This window comes from Anomaloglossus baeobatrachus, chromosome 1, assembly GCF_048569485.1.
Source record: "Anomaloglossus baeobatrachus isolate aAnoBae1 chromosome 1, aAnoBae1.hap1, whole genome shotgun sequence".
NCBI lineage: Eukaryota > Metazoa > Chordata > Amphibia > Anura > Aromobatidae > Anomaloglossus > Anomaloglossus baeobatrachus.
Window position 1 is genome coordinate 156,282,919 of NC_134353.1, and position 21,064 is coordinate 156,303,982.

At 44.6% G+C, this 21,064-nt stretch overlaps 1 protein-coding gene across 3 annotated transcripts in view; it reads left to right on the plus strand.

The window, feature by feature from the left end:
* DCTD (dCMP deaminase) overlaps positions 1 to 19,688 on the plus strand; it is a 43,336-nt gene extending 23,648 nt beyond the window's left edge. For all 3 annotated transcript variants that reach the window (XM_075334767.1, XM_075334760.1, XM_075334776.1), the window contains exons 3-6: positions 3,712 to 3,847; positions 14,670 to 14,786; positions 17,927 to 18,023; positions 19,107 to 19,688. In XM_075334767.1, coding sequence (XP_075190882.1) covers positions 3,712 to 3,847; positions 14,670 to 14,786; positions 17,927 to 18,023; positions 19,107 to 19,188 — 432 coding nt within the window. In that variant the 3' untranslated portion in view covers positions 19,189 to 19,688. The remainder of the gene's footprint in view (positions 1 to 3,711; positions 3,848 to 14,669; positions 14,787 to 17,926; positions 18,024 to 19,106) is intronic.
* The last annotated feature ends 1,376 nt before the right edge of the window (positions 19,689 to 21,064 follow it).

Consider the following 21,064-nt stretch of genomic DNA (forward strand, 5'->3'; position numbering starts at 1 on the left):
CAGCACTCATACTTGGTCAACATGGGAAAGACAAAGGAGCATTCCAAGGCTATCAGAGACAAGATCGTGGAGGGTCACAAGGCTGGCAAGGGGTACAAAACCCTTTCCAATGAGTTGGGCCTACCTGTCTCCACTGTTGGGAGCATCATCCGGAAGTGGAAGGCTTATGGAACTACTGTTAGCCTTCCACGGCCTGGACAGCCTTTGAAAGTTTCCACCCGTGCCGAGGCCAGGCTTGTCCGAAGAGTCAAGGCTAACCCAAGGACAACAAGGAAGGAGCTCCGGGAAGATCTCATGGCAGTGGGGACATTGGTTTCAGTCAATGCCATAAGTAACGTACTCCTCCGCAATGGTCTCCGTTCCAGACGAGCCCGTAAGGTACCTTTTACTTTCAAAGCGTCATGTCAAGGCTCGTCTACAGTTTGCTCATGATCACTTGGAGGACTCTGAGACAGACTGGTTCAAGGTTCTCTGGTCTGATGAGACCAAGATCGAGATCTTTGGTGCCAACCACACACGTGACCTTTGGAGACTGGATGGCACTGCATACGACCCCAAGAATACCATCCCTACAGTCAAGCATGGTGGTGGCAGCATCATGCTGTGGGGCTGTTTCTCAGCCAAGGGGCCTGGCCATCTGGTCCGCATCCATGGGAAGATGGATAGCACGACCTACCTGGAGATTTTGGCCAAGAACCTGCGCTCCTCCATCAAGGATCTTAAGATGGGTCGTCATTTCATCTTCCAACAAGACAACGACCCAAAGCACACAGCCAAGAAAACCAAGGCCTGGTTCAAGAGGGAAAAAAATCAAGGTGTTGCAGTGGCCTAGTCAGTCTCCTGACCTTAACCCAATTGAAAACTTGTGGAAGGAGCTCAAGATTAAAGTCCACATGAGACACCCAAAGAACCTAGATAACTTGGAGAAGATCTGCATGGAGGAGTGGGCCAAGATAACTCCAGAGACCTGTGCCGGCCTGATCAGGTCTTATAAAAGACGATTATTAGGTGTAATTGCAAACAAGGGTTATTCCACAAAATATTAAACCTAGGGGTTGAATAATAATTGACCCACACTTTTATGTTGAAAATTTATTAAAATTTAACTGAGCAACATAACTTGTTGGTTTGTAAGATTTATGCTTCTGTTAATAAATCCTACTCTTGTTTGAAGTTTGCAGGCTCTAACTTATTTGTATCCTATCAAACCTGCTAAATCTGCAGGGGGTTGAATACTACTTGTAGGCACTGTGTATATATGTGCGTGTGTGTATGTATGTATGTGTATGTATGTATGTATGTGTGTGTGTGTGTGTGTGTGTGTGTGTGTGTATATGTGTATGTGTGTGACGTAGCGACCACCAACGTGGTAAATGGTCGCTATATGTCACAGTGGAGAAGGTATCTGCGATATCTAGACGAAAAAGGTTGCTATGGGACTTGTAGTCCACAAAGGCTTCTTGCTACACATAAGGGTCAGGTTCCCTTTAATAATCCCAAGGTGCTCTGCAGGGCTGAGATTCACAGACCTCCACCTGTGGGTGTGGCTCGAGGGGTTAAAGCAATCCAGTCTCAGAACCTGGGTGGAGTGTGTCTAGGGCAGTCTAGATAGAGACTAGCTCTAGACTTCCAGCGTGTGTGCTGGGAGAGTGAGAGCAGAGCCGAGAACTCTGCAGGGCGCAACCTGTGTGGAGGCTGAGCACAGGACTCCGTTATTAAGACTGAGGTGAGTGCAGCCAGACGAGGGCTGTAAGGCCGAGCCTCTCCTGGAGGAGACCCAGTCCCAGTGGTCTGCAGAGGGCCCTAGGGCCGCGAGGGAACCTCAGCTAGAGGTGTCTGCTGGCAGGGGCCTGAGAGTAAGGAAAGTGGTTAACTTCCACTATGAACTTGTAATAGAGTCTGCTCTGTAAGCTGCAGAGCCGGAAGCCTGGAAAAGCTCCAGGCCGGCGTGGAGCGCTTATAAGTTTGTGGACCCTCCTGGAACAGCCGAACGGGGCATCGTAAGACCGTCTCCTACGGCAAGGGGTGCCTGTGTGACGGGGACCCGTATGGACGGTGCATAACCCGGCTGTGTTCCGGATGAATTTACATGTACAGCAAGGACAATAAAGCTCTTTGGATCGGACTATTTGAGTCACTGCGTCTTTATATATAATATAATTTTAGTTCTGGGTGTGGCGGGGGGTGAGTCGTGTTGCGTTGTTTGTGGAGCGCTGTGTGTGTTTTGGTGGGAGGTATGTTTTGTGCAATGTGTGTGTTGTGCGGTATGTGCGTATATTTGTGTGTGTGCGGCGTTTGTGTGTGTGTGCGGCGTTTGTGTGGGTGTCTGTGTAGGGCAGTGTTTGTGGTTCCCAGTGTGTGGTGTGTTGTGCAGTGCGTGTGTGGGTGTCTGTGTGTGCGTGTTTTGGGGGGAGGTGTGCACCCCCCATCGTGCTCCATCCCCCATGCTGCGCACTCCCCATCGTGCTCCATCTCCCATGCTGCGCAACCCCATGCTGCGCACTCCCCATCGTGCTCCATCCCCCATGCTGCGCACTCCCCATCGTGCTCCACAGTCACACATCAGACATACACGCAAACATCTGATCGCATACACTCACACATACACACACCCCACTTCTCCCTGTGCCCACCGGTGGGCGGTCCCAGCAGCTGTGCTGCACGCCGTGCTCCTCTGACGACACTCACAGATCCGATCGCATACATTCACGCACACTCACACATCAGAACACACTCACACACATCCGATTGCATACACTCACACACACACACTGACGATGTCGCACAGACGCGCTCACAAAATCACAACATCCAGAGATACCACATGCTTCCGGCCATGTGATCCTCCGGCAGGTCCTGGAAGGTCACTGCACGCACAGAATCGCCGCCGAGAAGCAAGCGATATCACGGGATGTTGTGAGTATGTGGATGCGATCTGATGTGTGTGTGTCCTTATGTGTGTGTGTGTTCCGCCGCTGCAGGACCTTGATGTGCTCACCTGGGAGCCGGTGTACGCTCCATGCTACACAATATTACATGGTTACCAGCGTACCCCGCTTGCACGGGAGCCCACACCAGCGTACGCCGGCAACCCCAGCAATGCGAGGGTATGTGTCGGCTGGGTTGGCGGCGTACGCTGATGTGGGCTCCCGGGGGTACAGCACTGACATGGGAGTCGGCGCTCCTATCGGTTCGGGGAATGCGTGTGGGGGGCGGGGCCAGAGCGAGCGTGCAATGCGTGAGGGGGGCGGGGTGTGGCCGAGTTGCCAATGCGTGCAGGGGGCCGGGGCGAGAGGCCAATCCGTGTGGGGGGTGGAGCCTGGGCAAGCGGCCAATCCGTGCGGGGGGCGGAGCCGAGCGGCCAATCCGTGCGGGGGGCGGAGCCGAGGCGAGCGGCCAATGAGTCGCTTGTCGCGGTAAGGACAGAATATTGGAGCAAGACAGACAGACACAGACTAAGGCATATATATTATATATAATATAATATATTTATATTTATATTTTTTTTTTTTTTTTTTTATTTCTTTTATGCAAAATTTAATTCAATACTCTGGGATTTCTGTCGTTACTTCATTTTCTGTGCTTTCAGTGGAATTTTTATAGTGAGGTGATAACTACTATTTGCAGTAGGTCAGCTTTAGTTGACCTGGAGATCACTAATATCAACAATTATATTTCTAGATCCTGATTGTCGTCTTCTTCCCTTTTTAGGTCGGCGCATGTATTGTAAACCCAGAAAACAAGATAGTTGGTATTGGGTATAATGGAATGCCCAATGGCTGTCACGATGATGCCCTCCCATGGGCTAGAACTGCAAGTGATTGGCTGGACACTAAATATCCATATGGTATGTATACATTGTCCCCAGCTTGTACATGTGCAATGGGATTGGAGACAAGTTTCATACAGTTTAAAAAAACATGAGGAGGAGAATAAATGTAGTTAACGAAACTTCACATTATGTTCAAAAATGTGTGTTCTGCTCCAGATTTCCAAGGGTTGTCATCTTTTCACTATAGTTGGCATCTCCATCTCGTGTTGGATGTGACGTGTGATGGCTGAGCAGCTATTACAGAAATTATATAGTACAATGAGACTTTAAAGAAAAAAAAAATGTCTGTTCTTTTGCAGCTTTGCTATTTGACTTGTCTTTTAGCGACAGGGCAATTTTTCCACTCTTGCTCGTTCTTGTCTTCCTAGAGCTTCAACTTTTTTTATTTTTTCCGTCAATATGAGCCTTATGGCTTTTTTTGGGATCAGTTCCTGTTTGAAATGAGACAAAAAAATTCCATACAGTTCTACAAAATGAGATGAGGGGAGGTTGTGAGGTCATAAGGTGGGAAAATAAAACCTATGCAGTTCTGCCATTTTATTTTAGGCTTTAATTTTAAGGCAGTAAAAATGACTGTTCAGGTCAGTACAATTCCAACAATAACAAACTTAAATGTGTGTATCTGTGAGTATATATTGTTTTCTTTCAGGCTCCTTGGGGGACTTGAGCCTGTGATTACTTATGATATGTACTGCAATAACAAATTATTGTAGTATGGCTATACTATGGCTTAGCTTCTCAGGAATATGGATGTGGCAACCATGGGGGATTTCAGCAGGTCTCCAGCTTTCATGAAGAACCATAAATGTCTTTTGATCACACTGTAGGGAGGCCAATGGGCACAAAGAAAGGGATTGACAGTAGCATTTAAGTAGTTAACAGCATTGATCAGAGCTTGGCTCTGATTGCAGCTGTTAGGCTGGTTTCACATCAGCGGTATTTTGCTGCAAATCCAGATCCGTCACAAATGCAGTACAGTTCAATACAGTTCGTTGGCATCGCGGCAAGCTCCAGTCACATGCTGCTATGTGACTGGAGCATGTGACTGGACCTTGCTGTGATGCCAACGAACTGTACTGTATTTGTGTCGGATCCGGCAGTGCGGCAGAATACCGGAGATGTGAAACCAGCGTTAGTCCTCATTCATACATTATTTCATCAGTATTTGTATGCCAAAACCAGGAGTGTCTCCAAATTACAAAATGGGTGTCAATCCTTCAAATAATTTTCCTGTAAGCTCCACACTGGCTTTGGCATACAAACGCTGATGCAAAAATATTGACGTGTCAATGAGGCCTAAGGAAGGTTCGGCATCGGCTCTTGGGCTCGCTCAATTCATAGGCAGCTAAGACTTTGGTTTAATGGCGATAAGGGGTTAATCTCACCGAAGTAGTGAGTTTATCCAATCTTAATGTGCAGTTCTCCTGAATTAGTGTGCTAAATAGTTACAGTATTAGTGCACTGAAGGTGTACCGTACAGCACTATAAGGTTACAGACACTAGTGCTTCCATATATATATTGAAATGTGTATATTATGTATGTGTGAGATGGGGAGGGTGTGGTACAGCTGTACAGCACAATATGGAAACTTTGACAGACTGCTCATGGGGAGGGAGGACGGTGATCTAATCCTCATGTGTTTGTCAGTACAAGATAGAAGAGACCCCTCATGGGGCGCAGTAGGATAAGTTCAGAATTTGAGCACTGTTTGTACACGAGAGCTGGTAAGGGCAGCAGCGTCCTGGACACAGACCTCACATCCAGGATTTGTTTCTGGGGGCGAAACAACCTCGAGAAAAATCCTGAGACTAGGAGCAAACTTTATATCATGGGGATTGCAAAATGAATAAAGAGTGCATTAAAAAAGCACATATTATGGTGAAGATGTCCATAACCTTTCAGCTGAAAGACTGGCTGGGCTCCATTTGGCACCCATGCCGGGTTATTCTGCATGATAACCTCAATGGAACTTAATGGACTCCATTCTAAAAATCAGAGGGGTTTGTTGGGCGACTGGGAAACAATGGAAATGTGAACATGGCCTCAGTCATACTTTTTGCTTAGACCTTTTTATAAGCAAGATATAAGGTCACATTTTGTCTTTCCCCTTTTTAGTTGGCATGAATCATAAAAACTTAACTACATCCAGTGAGATCGAGGGTGGGAAGAATAACTTCTTGCACTTCTTAATAAGCTGTTATCATTTATTCTGCCTCCAAATTGCTAAAATGGAATTTGTGCTCTAGTAAAAAGCTTGGATGTGGCAATCTAATATTTCACTCAGCACATTCATAAGGCGCCACAGCTGGGTTCTGTGTAGATGGAATGGGGATTGTGACTTTCCCGCTCCAGTATATATATTTTTATTTCTGGAACTCCTTTATATGTTAAATTGTGTTTGTCAGTGGGAATTGGTCACAAAGGCTTTGTGAACATAATGAAATGTCCTCTGCATAAGCTGATGAGGACCGCAGCGCTCGTATAACAAAAACAGATGATACCTTTAGGCATTTGCAACTTTAAAGGCAATCTTTCATTAGAATTGTATACGAGTGGAGAAAATGTTGTGGTGGCACAGTTGTCATGATTACATGATACAATTTGATGTGAAATTTCTCCTGTCTAGAATACCAAGTTTATGTACTCTGCTCCCTTTTCTATAAGGCCGTTCCCTGTGTAGCCTATTCTAAATTTTGGCTTTAGCTGTAACTAGTTTTGATCTTTGACAGCGGTCAGTGATTGAGAGAATCGAGCAGTATGCGATGTTAGACTGATCATCAAACCACAACAGAACTAGAAATATAATATAGACTTGTACAATGTTAGAAGATGTGGAAAAGTATTACCCTCTGCCCCCTCTTTCCCAATTTCATCTATTTTTATATATTTGCCACTCTTCAATGTTTCAATGTTTTTTTTTCCCCATCTAATCTGAGAGCAATCTAAAGTAGTAGCATAAGCAAAAAGAAAGAGAACAGCTCACCACTTAGTCCAAATGGATCCACAGATGCTCGGATCGTTGTGGCTGGTGTCCACAACCACAATTCAAATGAAGTGATTGATCCTGCATTCCATTCTTCATAAAAATATATTCCTTCATTGAAGCATTAAAATACAGGCATTAAAATGAGTACTCCGGGCCCCATGAGTAAAGCCAGCTTTACACGCTGCAATGTATCTTACGATGTGTCGGCGGGTTCACGTCGTAAGTGACGCGCATCCGGCATCGTAAGGTACATTGCAGTGTGTAACAGCTATGTGCGATTGAACGTTAAAACGTTCATCGCACGCACGTCATTCATTCCTCATGGATTGAACGTCAGATTGTTCATCGTACCCGGGGCCGGTAATACGTAAGAAAGGAGGTGGGCGGGATGTTTACGTCCCGCTCAGGTCCGCCCCTGCGCATCTATTGGACGGTTGCTGTGTGACGTCGATGTGACGCCGAACGTCCCTCCCACTCCAGGAAGTGGATATTCGCCGCCCACATAGAGGTCGTATGGACGGGTAAGTACGTGTGACGGGGGTTAATCGTTTGTGTGGCACGTTCAACAAATTGAACGTGCCGCATGTACGATGGGGGCGTTGCAAATCGCATATGATATCGTATGCGAAATTGCAACGTGTAAAGCAGGCTTAAGAACCAAGGTCTGAAACGCGTAAAGCAGGGCTGAGGGCCGGAGTAAGCATTTTATTGCTGAAAAACTAGGAGCAGAGACCCTGATTCCACCTATCACTTACTGCCTGAGTAGTTTGCTGTAATTTTGATAAAACTTGTTTTATCAGCTGGAGATTTGGACAAGTGGACTAGTAAACCTGGTGACAATTACATGTATGTTTATGAGCTCTGTTTAAGCCCTCACCACCACTGACTGGCATCATTCTGTTTACATAGGTAGAAAGCTGCCGATCTGTTGTGTGGGCAGAGTTATACTGAGGTCGGCTTTCAGAGTACTGCTAGATCTGCAGCAGATAGATAGATAGATGGATAGATATAATTTTTTTTTTTTTTTCTCTTTTACAAAGCTGCAGCAACCAGCCCAATAAGTTGTAAGTTGCTGGATTCAGGTTCTTTGTCATACATCATGCTGCTCTTAGATGAGTTAGCAAAAATCTGGAGACAGATTCCCTTTAATCAAATTCAATTGACCTGCTTAAATCTCTATCTCACTTAAAGGGAATCTGGCTCAAAGTTTTTGCAGTGTTGAGACAGAGCCTGATTCCAGTGATGTCACTTTCTGGTCAGCATGCTGCCATTTGATATAATCCTTGTTTTCTCTACCGCAGAGCTAGCTGTGCTGTGAATGCTAAGCTCTGTATATCTATGCCCACACCACTAATTGGCATCTTTTTGTGAACTCTGTACAGTGCTTCAGCTGAAGCACTGGAGAAGTGTGAAACGGCCGTCGTCTGACACGTACGGCATGTACTCCCTCCCCTACCAGCCCTCTCCACACATGTAACCTCCACCATTGAATAAACTGCACCTTGCACAGCAAAGATCCGGTGAGTGCTATATATTTTTCTTTCTTATACGATAAGCTTAGTCCTTTGGTTGATAATCTCATGTTGATAAAACAAATTTTATTGAACAGCAACACCCAGGCTAGTAAGTGATATATCGCTGGAATTAGGCTCTCAGCCACTACATCATGCTGCTCTCTGCTTACATAGCAAAAAGCTAGAAAAAGCCAGCTCATATTGCCCATGGATCAAGGACAGATGCTCTGAGATCGCGAAGATGATCCCAAAATGGTTGCACTCCAATTCCAAATGGTAAATAAAAATTCCAAACTTTTATTGCAAGATTAAATTCCAAAGCTTTGACAAAGGACACAGGCGTCTGAAATGCATTGCTCAATGCTACCTATGGTCACTGGTTACTACATCCGATCATCTAAGGGTCAAGTTTTGAATTTTATCACACTGTTCTTGGATTTGGCATTTAATCTTCCAATACAAGTATGGAATTTTGTTTCACAATTTGGAGAGGGTTCTATTTTTATATAGCAAAAATCTTCTTACAAGTTCCCTTTTAAATAGAATCTGTCTGGCAATGTGAGACAGCTTGAAGGTCTCACAAATGCAATTCATGATGCCCTGTTCTAAAGTGATTTAGATACAGATGCCTAAGGCTGCTTTCACACATCTGGTTTTTCCTGTGCGGCACAATCCGGCGCTTTGCAGAAAAAACGCAACCTTTTTTTTTTTTTTTTTTTTTGCCGCCGGATGCGTTTTTTTTGCATAGACTTACATTAGTGCCGTATTGTGCCACATGGGCTTGCGTTCCATCCGGTTTTTGCTTCATGCGGCAGATTTAGCCGATGCGGAAGCCGGATGGAACGTTGCCTGGCACGTTTTTTTGTCCGGCAAAAAAACCCGCATCGCGCCGCATCCGGCCGATGCAGCGCGATATGCAATGCATGCCTATGGACGCTGCATGCGGCAGACACCGCATCCGGCCGCCGCATGTGTAAGTATGAAACGCTGTTCTTTTCTTTATTTTTCAATTATTTTTCGCCGGTGCCGGATCCGGATTGTGCACCTGGAATTCCAGATCTGGCACCCGGAAATCTTTGAAACCGCATGGATCCGGACTTTTACAGTTCAGATCTGCTCTGCCCTAATCATCACCTGAGTCTCAAGCACAGTTGGGTTATGTAGCAGGAACAGTGGAGGTTTAGAAGTCCAAGACAATGCCCTGACTTGCATCTCAGAAGGACACTTTACCAAGACTTTAAATGGGCAGTTAAAACAATTCAAAAGTCCTCCACACGTACGAGAGACATTGCATGGTAGTAAAAGCTTGGATTTGTGAGGGTGGCACCGCCAGTTACTAGGTTTGGAGGGCAATCCCCTTTTCACATGAGTGATAAAAATGTTTTGAATGTTTGTCTTGAGTATATGGAGAAGCTGCATTTTGTCTTTGAGTTGGAGAAAAGGCCACGTCTCACTAAGCAACATCGCTAGCAACATCGCTGCTGAGGCACTAATTTTGTGATGTAGCAGCGATGTTGCTAGCGATGTTGCTGTGTGTGACATCCAGCAACAACCTGGCCCCTGCTGTGAGGTCGCTGGTTGTTGCTGAATGTCCTGGACCAGGGAGAGAGCAACAACTGAATGTGCAGTGAGCAGGGAGCCGGCTTCTGCGGACGCGGGTAACCAAGAAGCCCTTTCCTTGGTTACCCGATATTTACCTTCATTACCAGCGTCCGCCGCTCTCATGCTGTCAGTGCTGGCTCCCTGCTCACGTAGCAAGACTACACATCGGGTAATTAACCCAATATGTACTCTGGCTAGGAGTGCAGGGAGCCAGCGCTAAGCGGTGTGCACTGGTAACCAAGGTAAATATCTGGTTGGTTATCCGATATTTACCTTAGTTACCAAGCGCAGCATCGCTTCCACGCGTCGTTGCTGGTGAGATCTGCCTGTGTGACAGCTCACCAGCAACCCGTGTAGCGACGCTCCAGCGATCCCTGCCAGGTCAGGTTGCTGGTGGAATCGCTGGAGCGTCGCTTAGTGTGACGGTACCTAAAGACAACTAAGTTTAAGATAAGTTTAAGTGTGACAGGTTAGAAATAATATAATAGAAGAAATTGGGTGAGGAGTAAATGCCTTTCGCAATACTGTAGGCCAGGGCTGGGCAAAGTGGCCAGGGCGGACTGATCTGGCCCTGTGGCTGTTGCAGTCCAGCCCACTTACACACCATGCCCTTCACTGCCCCGTTTCCTGATATTCCCGCTCCCTGCGTCCTAAAGATGCAGATAGCTGTGAATATATTAGTGGAGGAAAGAGCAGCCGGCTCTGTCTTCTACCAATCAGCTTGTGGGACAGCAACAGCAGACATGATGATGTCACAGTACACTGGAGACGAAAGCAGAGCGCTGGGTGAATAGGAGGGTATGGGGTTGTCCTTTTTTTTTTTTTTTTTTTTTTTTTTAGGTCTAAGATGTTTGCATGATTATAGGGGGTTATATGATGGCTCATGCTGTATTTAGGAGGCTATGTGGCGATCATGTATATAAGGAGGGGTGTGTGTAGACTAATACTATATAAGACGGATGACTGCATACTTAAAGGGGTTATCCGGCTTAATTTGCTTTTTTTTTATTATTTCCCTATTGGGCTACATTGGGGCAGGTAAGTAGATAGAGACCACTTACCTGCCCTGCTGTCAGCCCCTCTCCCCCGGCTCAGAGCGGTCATGTGACCGCTCCTGCCGCGATTTTGCTGCTTCCGGTCATTTCATGTCTACATGGGCAGGGCCATGTTGACATGCAAATGTGGAAACAACATGTCGCCTCCCTGCTGGGCTGTACAGTGCGATGAGCCCCGCCCCCCTTCCCTGCACCCTCCCACACATTCCCCCGCACCTCCCCCTGCACTGCTGTGGGGGGTCCGTGACCTGGCGGTGGCTGCCGTGGTGTCAGCTCCAGCACCGGCCCCCCTGCTCAGGATCACACATTCAAATATACCGGCATCACCGATGCCGGTACATTTGAAAGTGCTGATGAGAAGCAGCGCAGCGCTGCTTCTCATCACTGTCCCTCCCGCTGTCTGTGCTCTCTTCAGCACAGCGGTGAAGTCACCACTGTGCTGATATGTCTAGAGCACAGACAGCGCGCGAACGTGCAGGAGCGGCGGGGACCGATGACGGGTGAGTATGTACCCCCTATGGGGTGGTGTGTGTGTGTGTGTGTGTGTGTGTGTGTGTGTGTGTGTGTGTGTGTGTGTGTGTGTGTGTATGCGGTGCAGAGCCCGATGTGGGGCTGTTATTTGCAATGCTGTAGTGTAGTGTCCTGCCCTGTAGTGTCCTGCCCTGTAGTGATGAGAGGTCAGTGCTGGGGCAGAATATACTGACAGGGAATGTGTGTGCAGGGGGCGGGCAGAGGGTGCGGCTGGACACTGGGGTGGGGCTGGACACTGAGGCCGGGCGGTGCCAGCTGTGACTGGGAGGTTTTGCACAGGAAGTGGTCATGTTTGCTGGAGCTGAATGTAAACAAGAAGCTGCACAGAATAAAGGTATAATTCAAGAGGAACAAAAGTTAGAAAACAAAAAATAACAATGTAGGGGTGATTAATATGACAATACAGCACAGATTAGCTTAAACTCAAACATTTTTGTTATGTCGGACAACCCCTTTAATTATGCTCAACGTTAAGTTCTACAATTAATATTAATATAAAAGAATTGTTATGATATTATTGAACAGAATTAATTTTAGCCTGTGTTCAGCTCTTCACACCTGTCACTGTCACTTACAGTATGTGGCCCCTCTGGAACATTACTTTCCCTCTCCTGCTCTAGGGCCATCCCCATGTAAACCCTTTAGTGACACCCTAACCTCCTATTTCTTCCAAACAGGGCCCTGTTTTCAATCAGGTGTAGCTTCCCAATACCATATATCAATGATCAATACTGAATGGTGTCCTCCTCGTCACATACTGTTCTTTATCTGAGCCGTGTACATCTCTGCCCCATGTATTTGCCACAGTATGTAAGGAAGTCCGGTGTAACACTTTTAACATTCATGCTGTGAGTAAAAACCACAATGTCCAGACCGGCCTCATGTCTCCTGACCTAAACTTGACAGCCTCATAGTCCTGTATGGGGCCATGTCTGGAGACCTGCAGCCCATCTGGACATTGCTCGGTATTTGGACCGTGAATGCCAGCAGTGTGCAACGGGCTGAAGAACCCCACAACTACAGAGGTATATTTCACTTACCACCTGCGCACAAACTATTTCCTAAACCTTTCTAAATGTGTGTAGTGTACAGTAGGTGCAGTAACATATTTACCCAATGCCTTCTTTCCTAGTTTTCAGTGTTGCTCCAGTCTTCTTATGACTTATGTAACTTGAATTCTGACTGACTGGGGCAAATTGGGGTTTTTAGGTGAGCTGAAAGTCACTTTTAGGCTATGTGCCCACGCTACAGGATTTATCGCGGATTTGACGCGGATTTTGACGCGGATTTAGCGCGGATTTGCCGAAAATCTGCAGCACAGCTACTCCCCAGCCATTTCAATGGCATTTTGGAAATGCTGTGCCCATGCTGCGGATTTTTCCGCTGCGGATTTTGCCGCGGATTTTGATGCGGAACAAACTGCAGCATGTCAATTGTTTGGTGCGGATTTGGTGCGGATTTTCTGTTTTGAATGGGGAAAAAAAAAAAAATAAAATCCGCGGCAAATCCGCGGTAAATCCGCGGTAAATCCGCGGCAAATCCGCGGGTGCGGATTTGCCGCGAAAGTTGCGGATTTTCAGGCAAAAAAATCCGCAGGGACCTTTTACTGTGGACACATAGCCTAAGGCTGGTTTCAGACATCCGTGTTTCAGGTACGTGTGACATCCGATTTTAACACGGATGCCACATGAACCAATCTAATTATTTGCTGTTACTTACACGTCCATGTCCCGCACACGCAGGCATGTCCGTTTTTTTTTTCCTTCGGCAGAACGGGTGTCACACAGATCGCACACTGATGTGATCCATGTTACATCAATGTGACAGGTACCGGACAAAACACTGTTCGTTTTAATTAAAAGATTTTCTATATTTACCTGTATCCAATGATGCTATCTCCGGCTCTGCTGCCTCCCGCTTCTGACCCCTGCTCATTATACTCACTGAATATTCAGTGCCTTGTGGAGCTGGGGACAGCGCTGGGGACTTCACTACCGGGGACAGCGTGTGTGTGTGTGTATGTACCTGGAAACCGGGACAGCATCGGGAACTCATCACGGTTCCCAATGAACTCTGATAAACCCGTGAAGCTGTAGCGCGGATGTCATCAGAGTTCATTGGGAACTCTGATGACCTCCTGGATGTCACTGTGCTTGCAGAATACTCACCTGTCCCCGCAGTGCTGTCTTCGGCGGTGCTGTACCTAGCGATTCTCCGGCTTCCAGGTCCTGAGTGCGGTGAATAATCGAATATAATGAGCGGGGGTCAGGAGCTGGAGGCAGCAGAACCAAAGACAGCGGGTAAATATGGAAAATCTTTTTATTTCACAGACCCGTGTTTTCTCCGGTACCTGTCACATGTATTCAAACACTGTTGCACGTGTGACACACGTATGACCATAACCATGCGTGTGACTGTTACCTGATTTAAACACAGACATCTCAAACCAGCCTTACAATGTAAGCGGATGTAGCCACTTTGGCATGCACAATGACTAGGATTTGCCATAACTTGGTAGGTGTTTGATTTTTGGGAGACACTCAAAATTAGAAAATGAGGATTTGTCATTGTCTTAGCACTGTTGCCCCTGCACAAGGTCTCTCCCGGCCACGCAGATGTGCAGAGATCTTATAAGGGTATGAAGGGTTACACCAATGCTGCAGCCCTCGATTCTCAGGATCGGTGAGGGTTCTGATAGCCACCGATCATAATGTTATGGCATAGGGTGAGATGTCACCACATTGCTCATTTCATATAAAGCTGATGTTAAAAAAAAAAAAAAAAAAAAAAAATTAAAAATTTTACCCTTGTGTTAACCCTGCATCAAAGCAGTTATGAAGTCTCTGAACAGTCTTCAGTCACTCCATGTACCTGCAGATTGTGAACGTCTCATACAGTCACTACGTGGCACTGTCATAATTCCCCTGTGTGGGTGGGCAGTCCTGTGACTGATTTTCATACTTGAAATCACATACTGTTAAAATGTCAAAAACATACCTGTGGTAATGTCACCTCTCAAGGGGAATATGGAGGAATCATGACTGTGTGCTCATTGCACACTGTCACGATTCTCAAGTTAAATAGTGCCTGCAGACTTTTCTTCTGAGACCAGAAAACCACTTTAACTGTCTATTTCCTTCTTTTTAAGTTTGTCATGCTGAGCTGAATGCCATTATGAACAAAAACTCTGCCGACGTTAAGGGCTGTATCATGTATGTGGCTCTCTTTCCATGTAATGAGTGTGCTAAGCTGATCATTCAGGCAGGTAAGTCCTTTGATGTGTCTATTCATTTTCAATTTTTTCCTAATTTAGGGTTGTATATGAAGGCTTACTTTAAAGGGAAACCCTGATTCCAGCAATGTATCACTTACTGGGCTGCTTAATATAGCTTTCATTAAATTACTGTAGGAGTCTGTCTTTAGAGGACTAGTAAACCTGTTGCCAGGTAGTCCTCCATATTCATGAGCTCTGTTTAACCCTGCGCCCACCACCGATTAGCAACCTTTTGACAATGTCAACTTTCTGTGTACAATGTACTTATTCAGAAAGCTGCCAATCAGTGGTGTTGGTATTGTTATACCATCCTGAGAATGGCTAGATCTGTAGGAAATAACAGGGATGTTATCAAAGTGATTTCATGCAGCTTAGTGACACATGGCTGTAATTGGGATCTCTTCCCCCTATATTGCCCTGTTATCTGATGTGGCAGCAAATACCTAGTGACAAATTCCCTTTAGAACACAGTTCCTGCCTATTTACAAGTGCAACACAATTGCTAGTGGCAGGGATATCCTAAATTTACATGAAATTTGAGTTGCTTATAAGGATTTATAGGGATTGTATGTGAATAAAATGTATTCTTTGTATACTGAAATGGTATAACATTTACTAATACACTTCCAGATTACCCTCAAAGTTTTTTTTTTTTTGTTTTTTTTTGTTTCATGTGTTGTACTGGAAAATGCTGACAAAATAATTCCAGGGCAAGAAAAGCGGTGTGGGGAAAAATGCAGTTCCATGTTTTATTTTTTTTTCAACATTTTATCCTTCAATAAAAATTATCTGAAAATATGATTCTTCCAGATCCGTACGATTACGACGATACCAAATGTGCCCATAATTGTATTTATTTATTATACTGGTATGAAAAAAACACATTAAAAAAATAAATTCATAAACGGTTTTCCTTGAGTCTCCATTTTCCAAACCTGTAACATTTTTGGCCCATAGAGCTGTGTGAGGGCTGTTTTGTAGGGTGACTTTATGGCGTTTATAGATACTACACTTTTGCCTCTTATTGCATTTTTTATTTTTATGCTCTTACGGCAATCAAAAACCTGGAATTCTAGATTTTTTTTTTTCTCTTTAAAGTTTTTACTGGTTGAGTTATTTAGTTTTATACTTAGCTATATATGATGTTTCTGGACATGATACCAAATGTGTTTATTTTATTTTTGTTTTTAATTTATTTTCATATCTTGCAGAGGAGGGTGATTCACATTTTTGCATCTTTTTTATTTGAAAATTCTAATAAGTAGTTTGTAAATTGTCTTTTTTTTTTCCTAAGTTCTTTTCATCTAATATATGTTAAGCTCAACATGCTGTTTGGCGTCATAAAAAAACGAAGAGGAGCTCAGAAAAAGATACGTTACATACTCCCCTTGAGAAAATAATGATTGACTGATATCTAATTCAGCAGCCAGCAATGTGCAGGGAAATAACCTGTAAAGGCCAAGTGGTTCAACATTTTTAATGAAACTCTCTTGTAGAAATGATTTTTAGCTCAGAATACATGCACTTACATTAACTTGATTTAAAAAAAAAAATCTCCAATGGTATTCAAAACTTTTTTTAAAGGGGTTGTTGAGAACCTAGACAACCCCTGTTCAAATTGTTTTCTATTTTGTAAAATTAAAGGAATACCCACCCTATGCTATTCCAGTGATACCCATTTTCGAGTAACATTTTGTCGAGTCAGCTCTACTATTGGTGCCTCTATTGGACTGCCTCGCTCACTGCTTCCTCTTGTTCAACATTTGTTTGCAGGAAGGTGAGAATGCAGCAGCCTATAAGCAGTAGCTGATCTGCTGCAAGGGTCACTCAATGCTTGCCACCGACATTGCTAGTATAGGAGGGGTTGTTCAAATTAAAATGGTTGATTGACCACCCCAGTAGCTTAGACCAGTTTTGCTCTCTGTGTGAGATATGCAGTCTTATCTCCTCACTGGTCTCACTGCAGAGGGACAGAGGGATTATAAATGCTGAGATTAGAGCAGAGATCAGTTTTCATCTCACGGCAATATGGGGCCAAGGGCAGTTCCTCTGAGTTGAGTTTTATCTCATTAAAAACACTTAGGCCGGAGTCACACTTGTGAGATACTCGTGCAAGTCTTGCATCACATCACCCAACATGGCCTACAACTCTCCTGACAGGAGCATCTCAGCTGCATAGACATACATGCAGCTGACCCGCTCCTGTCAGGAGAGTGTGTGGCCATGCCGGGTGATGCGATGTGAGACTTGCGCGAGTCTCTCACAAGTGTGACTCCAGCCTTACAGCTCTCCTCTCACTGCTGTCAGCTCTGCTTTATGTCCCTCCTCCCACACTGACTGCTGTGAGATTTCAAATGAAAGGTGTTGGTAATCTCTGCTCCCCCTCCTGACACAGTTAGGCTATGTTCACACGTGACATCTTTAGTCAGTGCATCTTGAGTGCATCTAAAATGCACCAAAAAAGTCCCGCAGCAAAAAAACGCAATGCATTTTTGCCGCGTTTTTCCCGTTGTGTTTTCGAAGTCAAATCTATTGACTGGAGGGCTCAAAAACGCGGTAAAAACGTAAAAAGAATTGACATGCATCTTGAAAAACGCAGCCAACAAAAGATGCCCAGTGTGGACAGCAAAAATTAAAATCTCATAGACTTTGCTGGGAGAAGGAAATGCATGCATGCATGCATGCTGGCGCATCTTTGTGACCTCAAACGCACCAAAGATGCACAAAAGATGCCCTGTGTGAACATAGCCTTAATCTGATCTCACTGTTGATTGTCATTATGTCACTGAGAAACCTGCTAAGCTATTATGGAGGGTTTTTCCTCCCAGTATGTTACTGCCTGCGCTGATTGGTCAACTTAGAGATTCACCCCCAGTAAAAAAATTCTAACGCCCCTTTGGCCTTAACAGAAATTATAGCCTAAATAAGATAATACCTCTGCATTAGGGCATAGAAATCAAAAGCTGTTACTCAGCTCTGCAGCCACTATTCCATGATATGGCCAGTTTAGTGTGCTCAAACTGGTGAAAGGTGCTCTTTAAGGACCTCTCTTGTGAAAGGGAAGCGTTCAATGATAAAAGCTCTGATGCTCTTGTTTATTTCTGACCTTATAAATATGTATATCTTTCTAGGTATTAAAGAAGTCATATACATGTCAGACAAGTATCATGACAAACCAGAAATGAAAGCTGCAAGGCACATGTTTGACCTAACTGGGATCAAATACACGTAAGACCACGATGTTCTTTTGTGCTTTTAAGATGGTAAACTAATTTTAGCAAACCGTATAGTCAGAGGGGAAGAGGATAAAAGCCGTCCACATCTATAGCTTCTCATAAAGCCAGATCATATCTCATACTTTGCACTGACGAGAGACAATCATCCCGGAATACACTGTTTGCAAATCGAGGTTCTGATCTGGAATAAAAATCCTAGGTAATATGAAAAGGCTTTTTAAAAGCCACTTTTGACTTTTAGGATCGCTACTTCCAATAAGTAGCACTAGAGTTTGTCTCATTCCTCCCCTGAAGAGACAATTTTTATATTTACATCAAAGCACATGAAAAGTTAGGATCTACAGGCGGCACAGGGCGGCACGTCCATTGTTAGCCAATACTGAGTAGTTATAGCAATTTATTATTATGTTTCTTATCTCTATGGTAAAACACTTTAGCTGCACCTTGTGGAAGGTCCTGCTGGCCACAGTGTCCACCTCCTATCTGAGGTCCACAGGGGTGTCAGTCCAGCATGCTGGTATATGGGAGGAGATGGGAGTCAGCCACCAGCTATCTGAAGTGTATAGCCTGATTTGCTGATTCATTAGTAATTTTGAAGGGAAATCTGTAAATACAAACCCTAAATTCAGACTATTCTCTTATTGTATGGTGCTACTGTAGGTGTCTCCCTGATACAGGCTACGAGCGTTATCTGTAACACGACTATACTACAAGTTTTTAAATTAACTTCAACAAAGAGAATAAGGACGGGGCAGTACATTTTGCACAAAAGGAAAAAACTTTAGCAATGAAACCAACTCCTGGAGCTCAGTTGTTAGAAATGTTTTCTTTTCCTGATAATTTATGATCTCTGTTAGCTGAAAAACACACAGCCTCAGCAACCCCATGTGTCTTTTTGTTTCAGTCTATCCCTTCTAAGGATTCTCTCTGCATGGGGCACTATAATTGGCTTCTCCGGAGAGAGCATGAGGGCTAAGCAATGTTTTCCTCCCCCCTCCTTCTTTCTTTTCTTATTCTACTGATGGAAAGTGAGTTTCAGCACATAACTAACCTATATATTTTCTTTTTTTTTAAGGAAATTTGTACCCAAGCAGAAAAGTATAGTCATTGACTTTGATTCGATCAATACCACCAGGAGGGATCCTCCCGTATTGTGAAGACTTGATGGCTACCTCATGATCCATGAGCCATCTTGGCTTTGTAGACGTCACCTGCTGCCGTAAGGGAGGGGATAGTCCAACCCGTTCTATACTTTTCTCTTTACAAGTCTTTGTGTCTCATCTCAATGGCAACCAACAAAGTTTTTTTTCTTAATGCGCTGAAGAAATGGCTCTAAAGACTAGTAAACACTTATTGCTCAACTATTCTGTTACACATACTGTACCTGAAGGCCTACACATGTGGTATGATTTCTGTTACTTGGCCGTAGCAGTCTTTCTGGTGTTCCTTTGCTTCCCAACTTTGGGAATATGACCTTTAGGCTGCACCTCTTCCTTTAATACGTCATGTTTTTTTAAAAAAAAATTAAGTGCACAGGTTATGGATCTGCATTTTTTTTAAATATTTTAACTCCAACTTGATCTCAATTCACTGTAATATCTTTCATTGCTATGGTAGGTTTTACTACATTGTACATTTTTATGCTGCTATTAAAACTTTATAATGTTCCTTATTGATTTTCTCTTGTTGTTTTTAATTTATTTATTCACCACGAAGGACTGAAATTTGCAATTTGTTAGGACTTACCTGATAAGGTTGATCCACTAACCAGCATGTCCTGGTATACACATGGACCAAGGGTGATGGCACAGGGGCAAGGATTAGGACAGCAGCTTATGCTAGACTGCAACCAGATCAGTTGTTATATACAGGTAGAAGAGAAGACCGGGTTTATGCCGCGCTAGAAACCACTGATGCGTGTAGATTAAAAGATTTCCTTTTATTTTACAGTTCTACGCGTTTTAGAGACATCAGTCTCCTTCCTCAGGAAAGAAATCCTGTTTATTTATTTTCCTGAGGAAGGAGACGGATGTCCCTGAAACGCGTAGAACTGTAAAATAATAGGAAATCTTTTAATCTACACGCATCAGTGGTTTCTAGCGCGGCATAAACCCGGTCTTCTCTTCTACCTGTATATTACAAATATCCTTCCCGGGGCTGCAGCTAAACCACCAGGCACTCACAGGCTATCATAAGGGGTTGTGACTGGCACAACCTTATCAGGTGAGTGTTTTTTTGTCTTGTCTGTCTACCCTAATACCGGGTAAGACCCTATTGCGCTTTTTTCCCCTCCTACAGTTTTTTCAAGGCAACCAGATCAGGACACACCAGAAGCAACAGAGCCAGTAGTATAGCCAAACACAGGAGAGCATATATATATCCATCTCTGTTATGGACACTAGGAATGTTACAGAAATGTTCACAGCTTGAGGCTTCCTTGACACGTCTGTGTCTTCGGTACGTGTGACATCCGTTTTCACACGTACTAGACACACATACTGTAGACTCATTAAATTCAATGGGTTTGTTTCAGTACGGACCATGTGTCCGTGTAGAGTACCGCCAAGGACAGAATCGCGGGGTCAGCGCCAGGGACAGCATTGGGGACAAGTGAGTATTCAGCAAGCAGTGTGTGTGTGCAGTGACGTCCAGGAGGTCATTTGAGTTCCCAATGAACTCTGATGAACCCGTGAACTCACCGTGGTGACACCTGCTGTAGCGGGGTTGTCATCAGGATGTCATCAAAGTTCATTGGGAACTCCAATGACCTCCTGGACGTCACTGCACACACTGCTTGCTAAATACTCACCGGTCACTGGCATTGCTGTCCCCGATGCTGTCCCCGCGATACCCCGGCTTTCAGGTCCTCAGTGCAGTGAATAATCAATGAATATAATGAGCGGGGTCAGAAGCAGGAGGCAGCAGAGCCGAAGAAAACCGCGCTGGATTCAGGTGACTATAGAAAATCTTTTTATTTAGAAGACCCCAGTTTTCTCCAGTACTTGTCACACTGATCACATCAGTATGAGATCC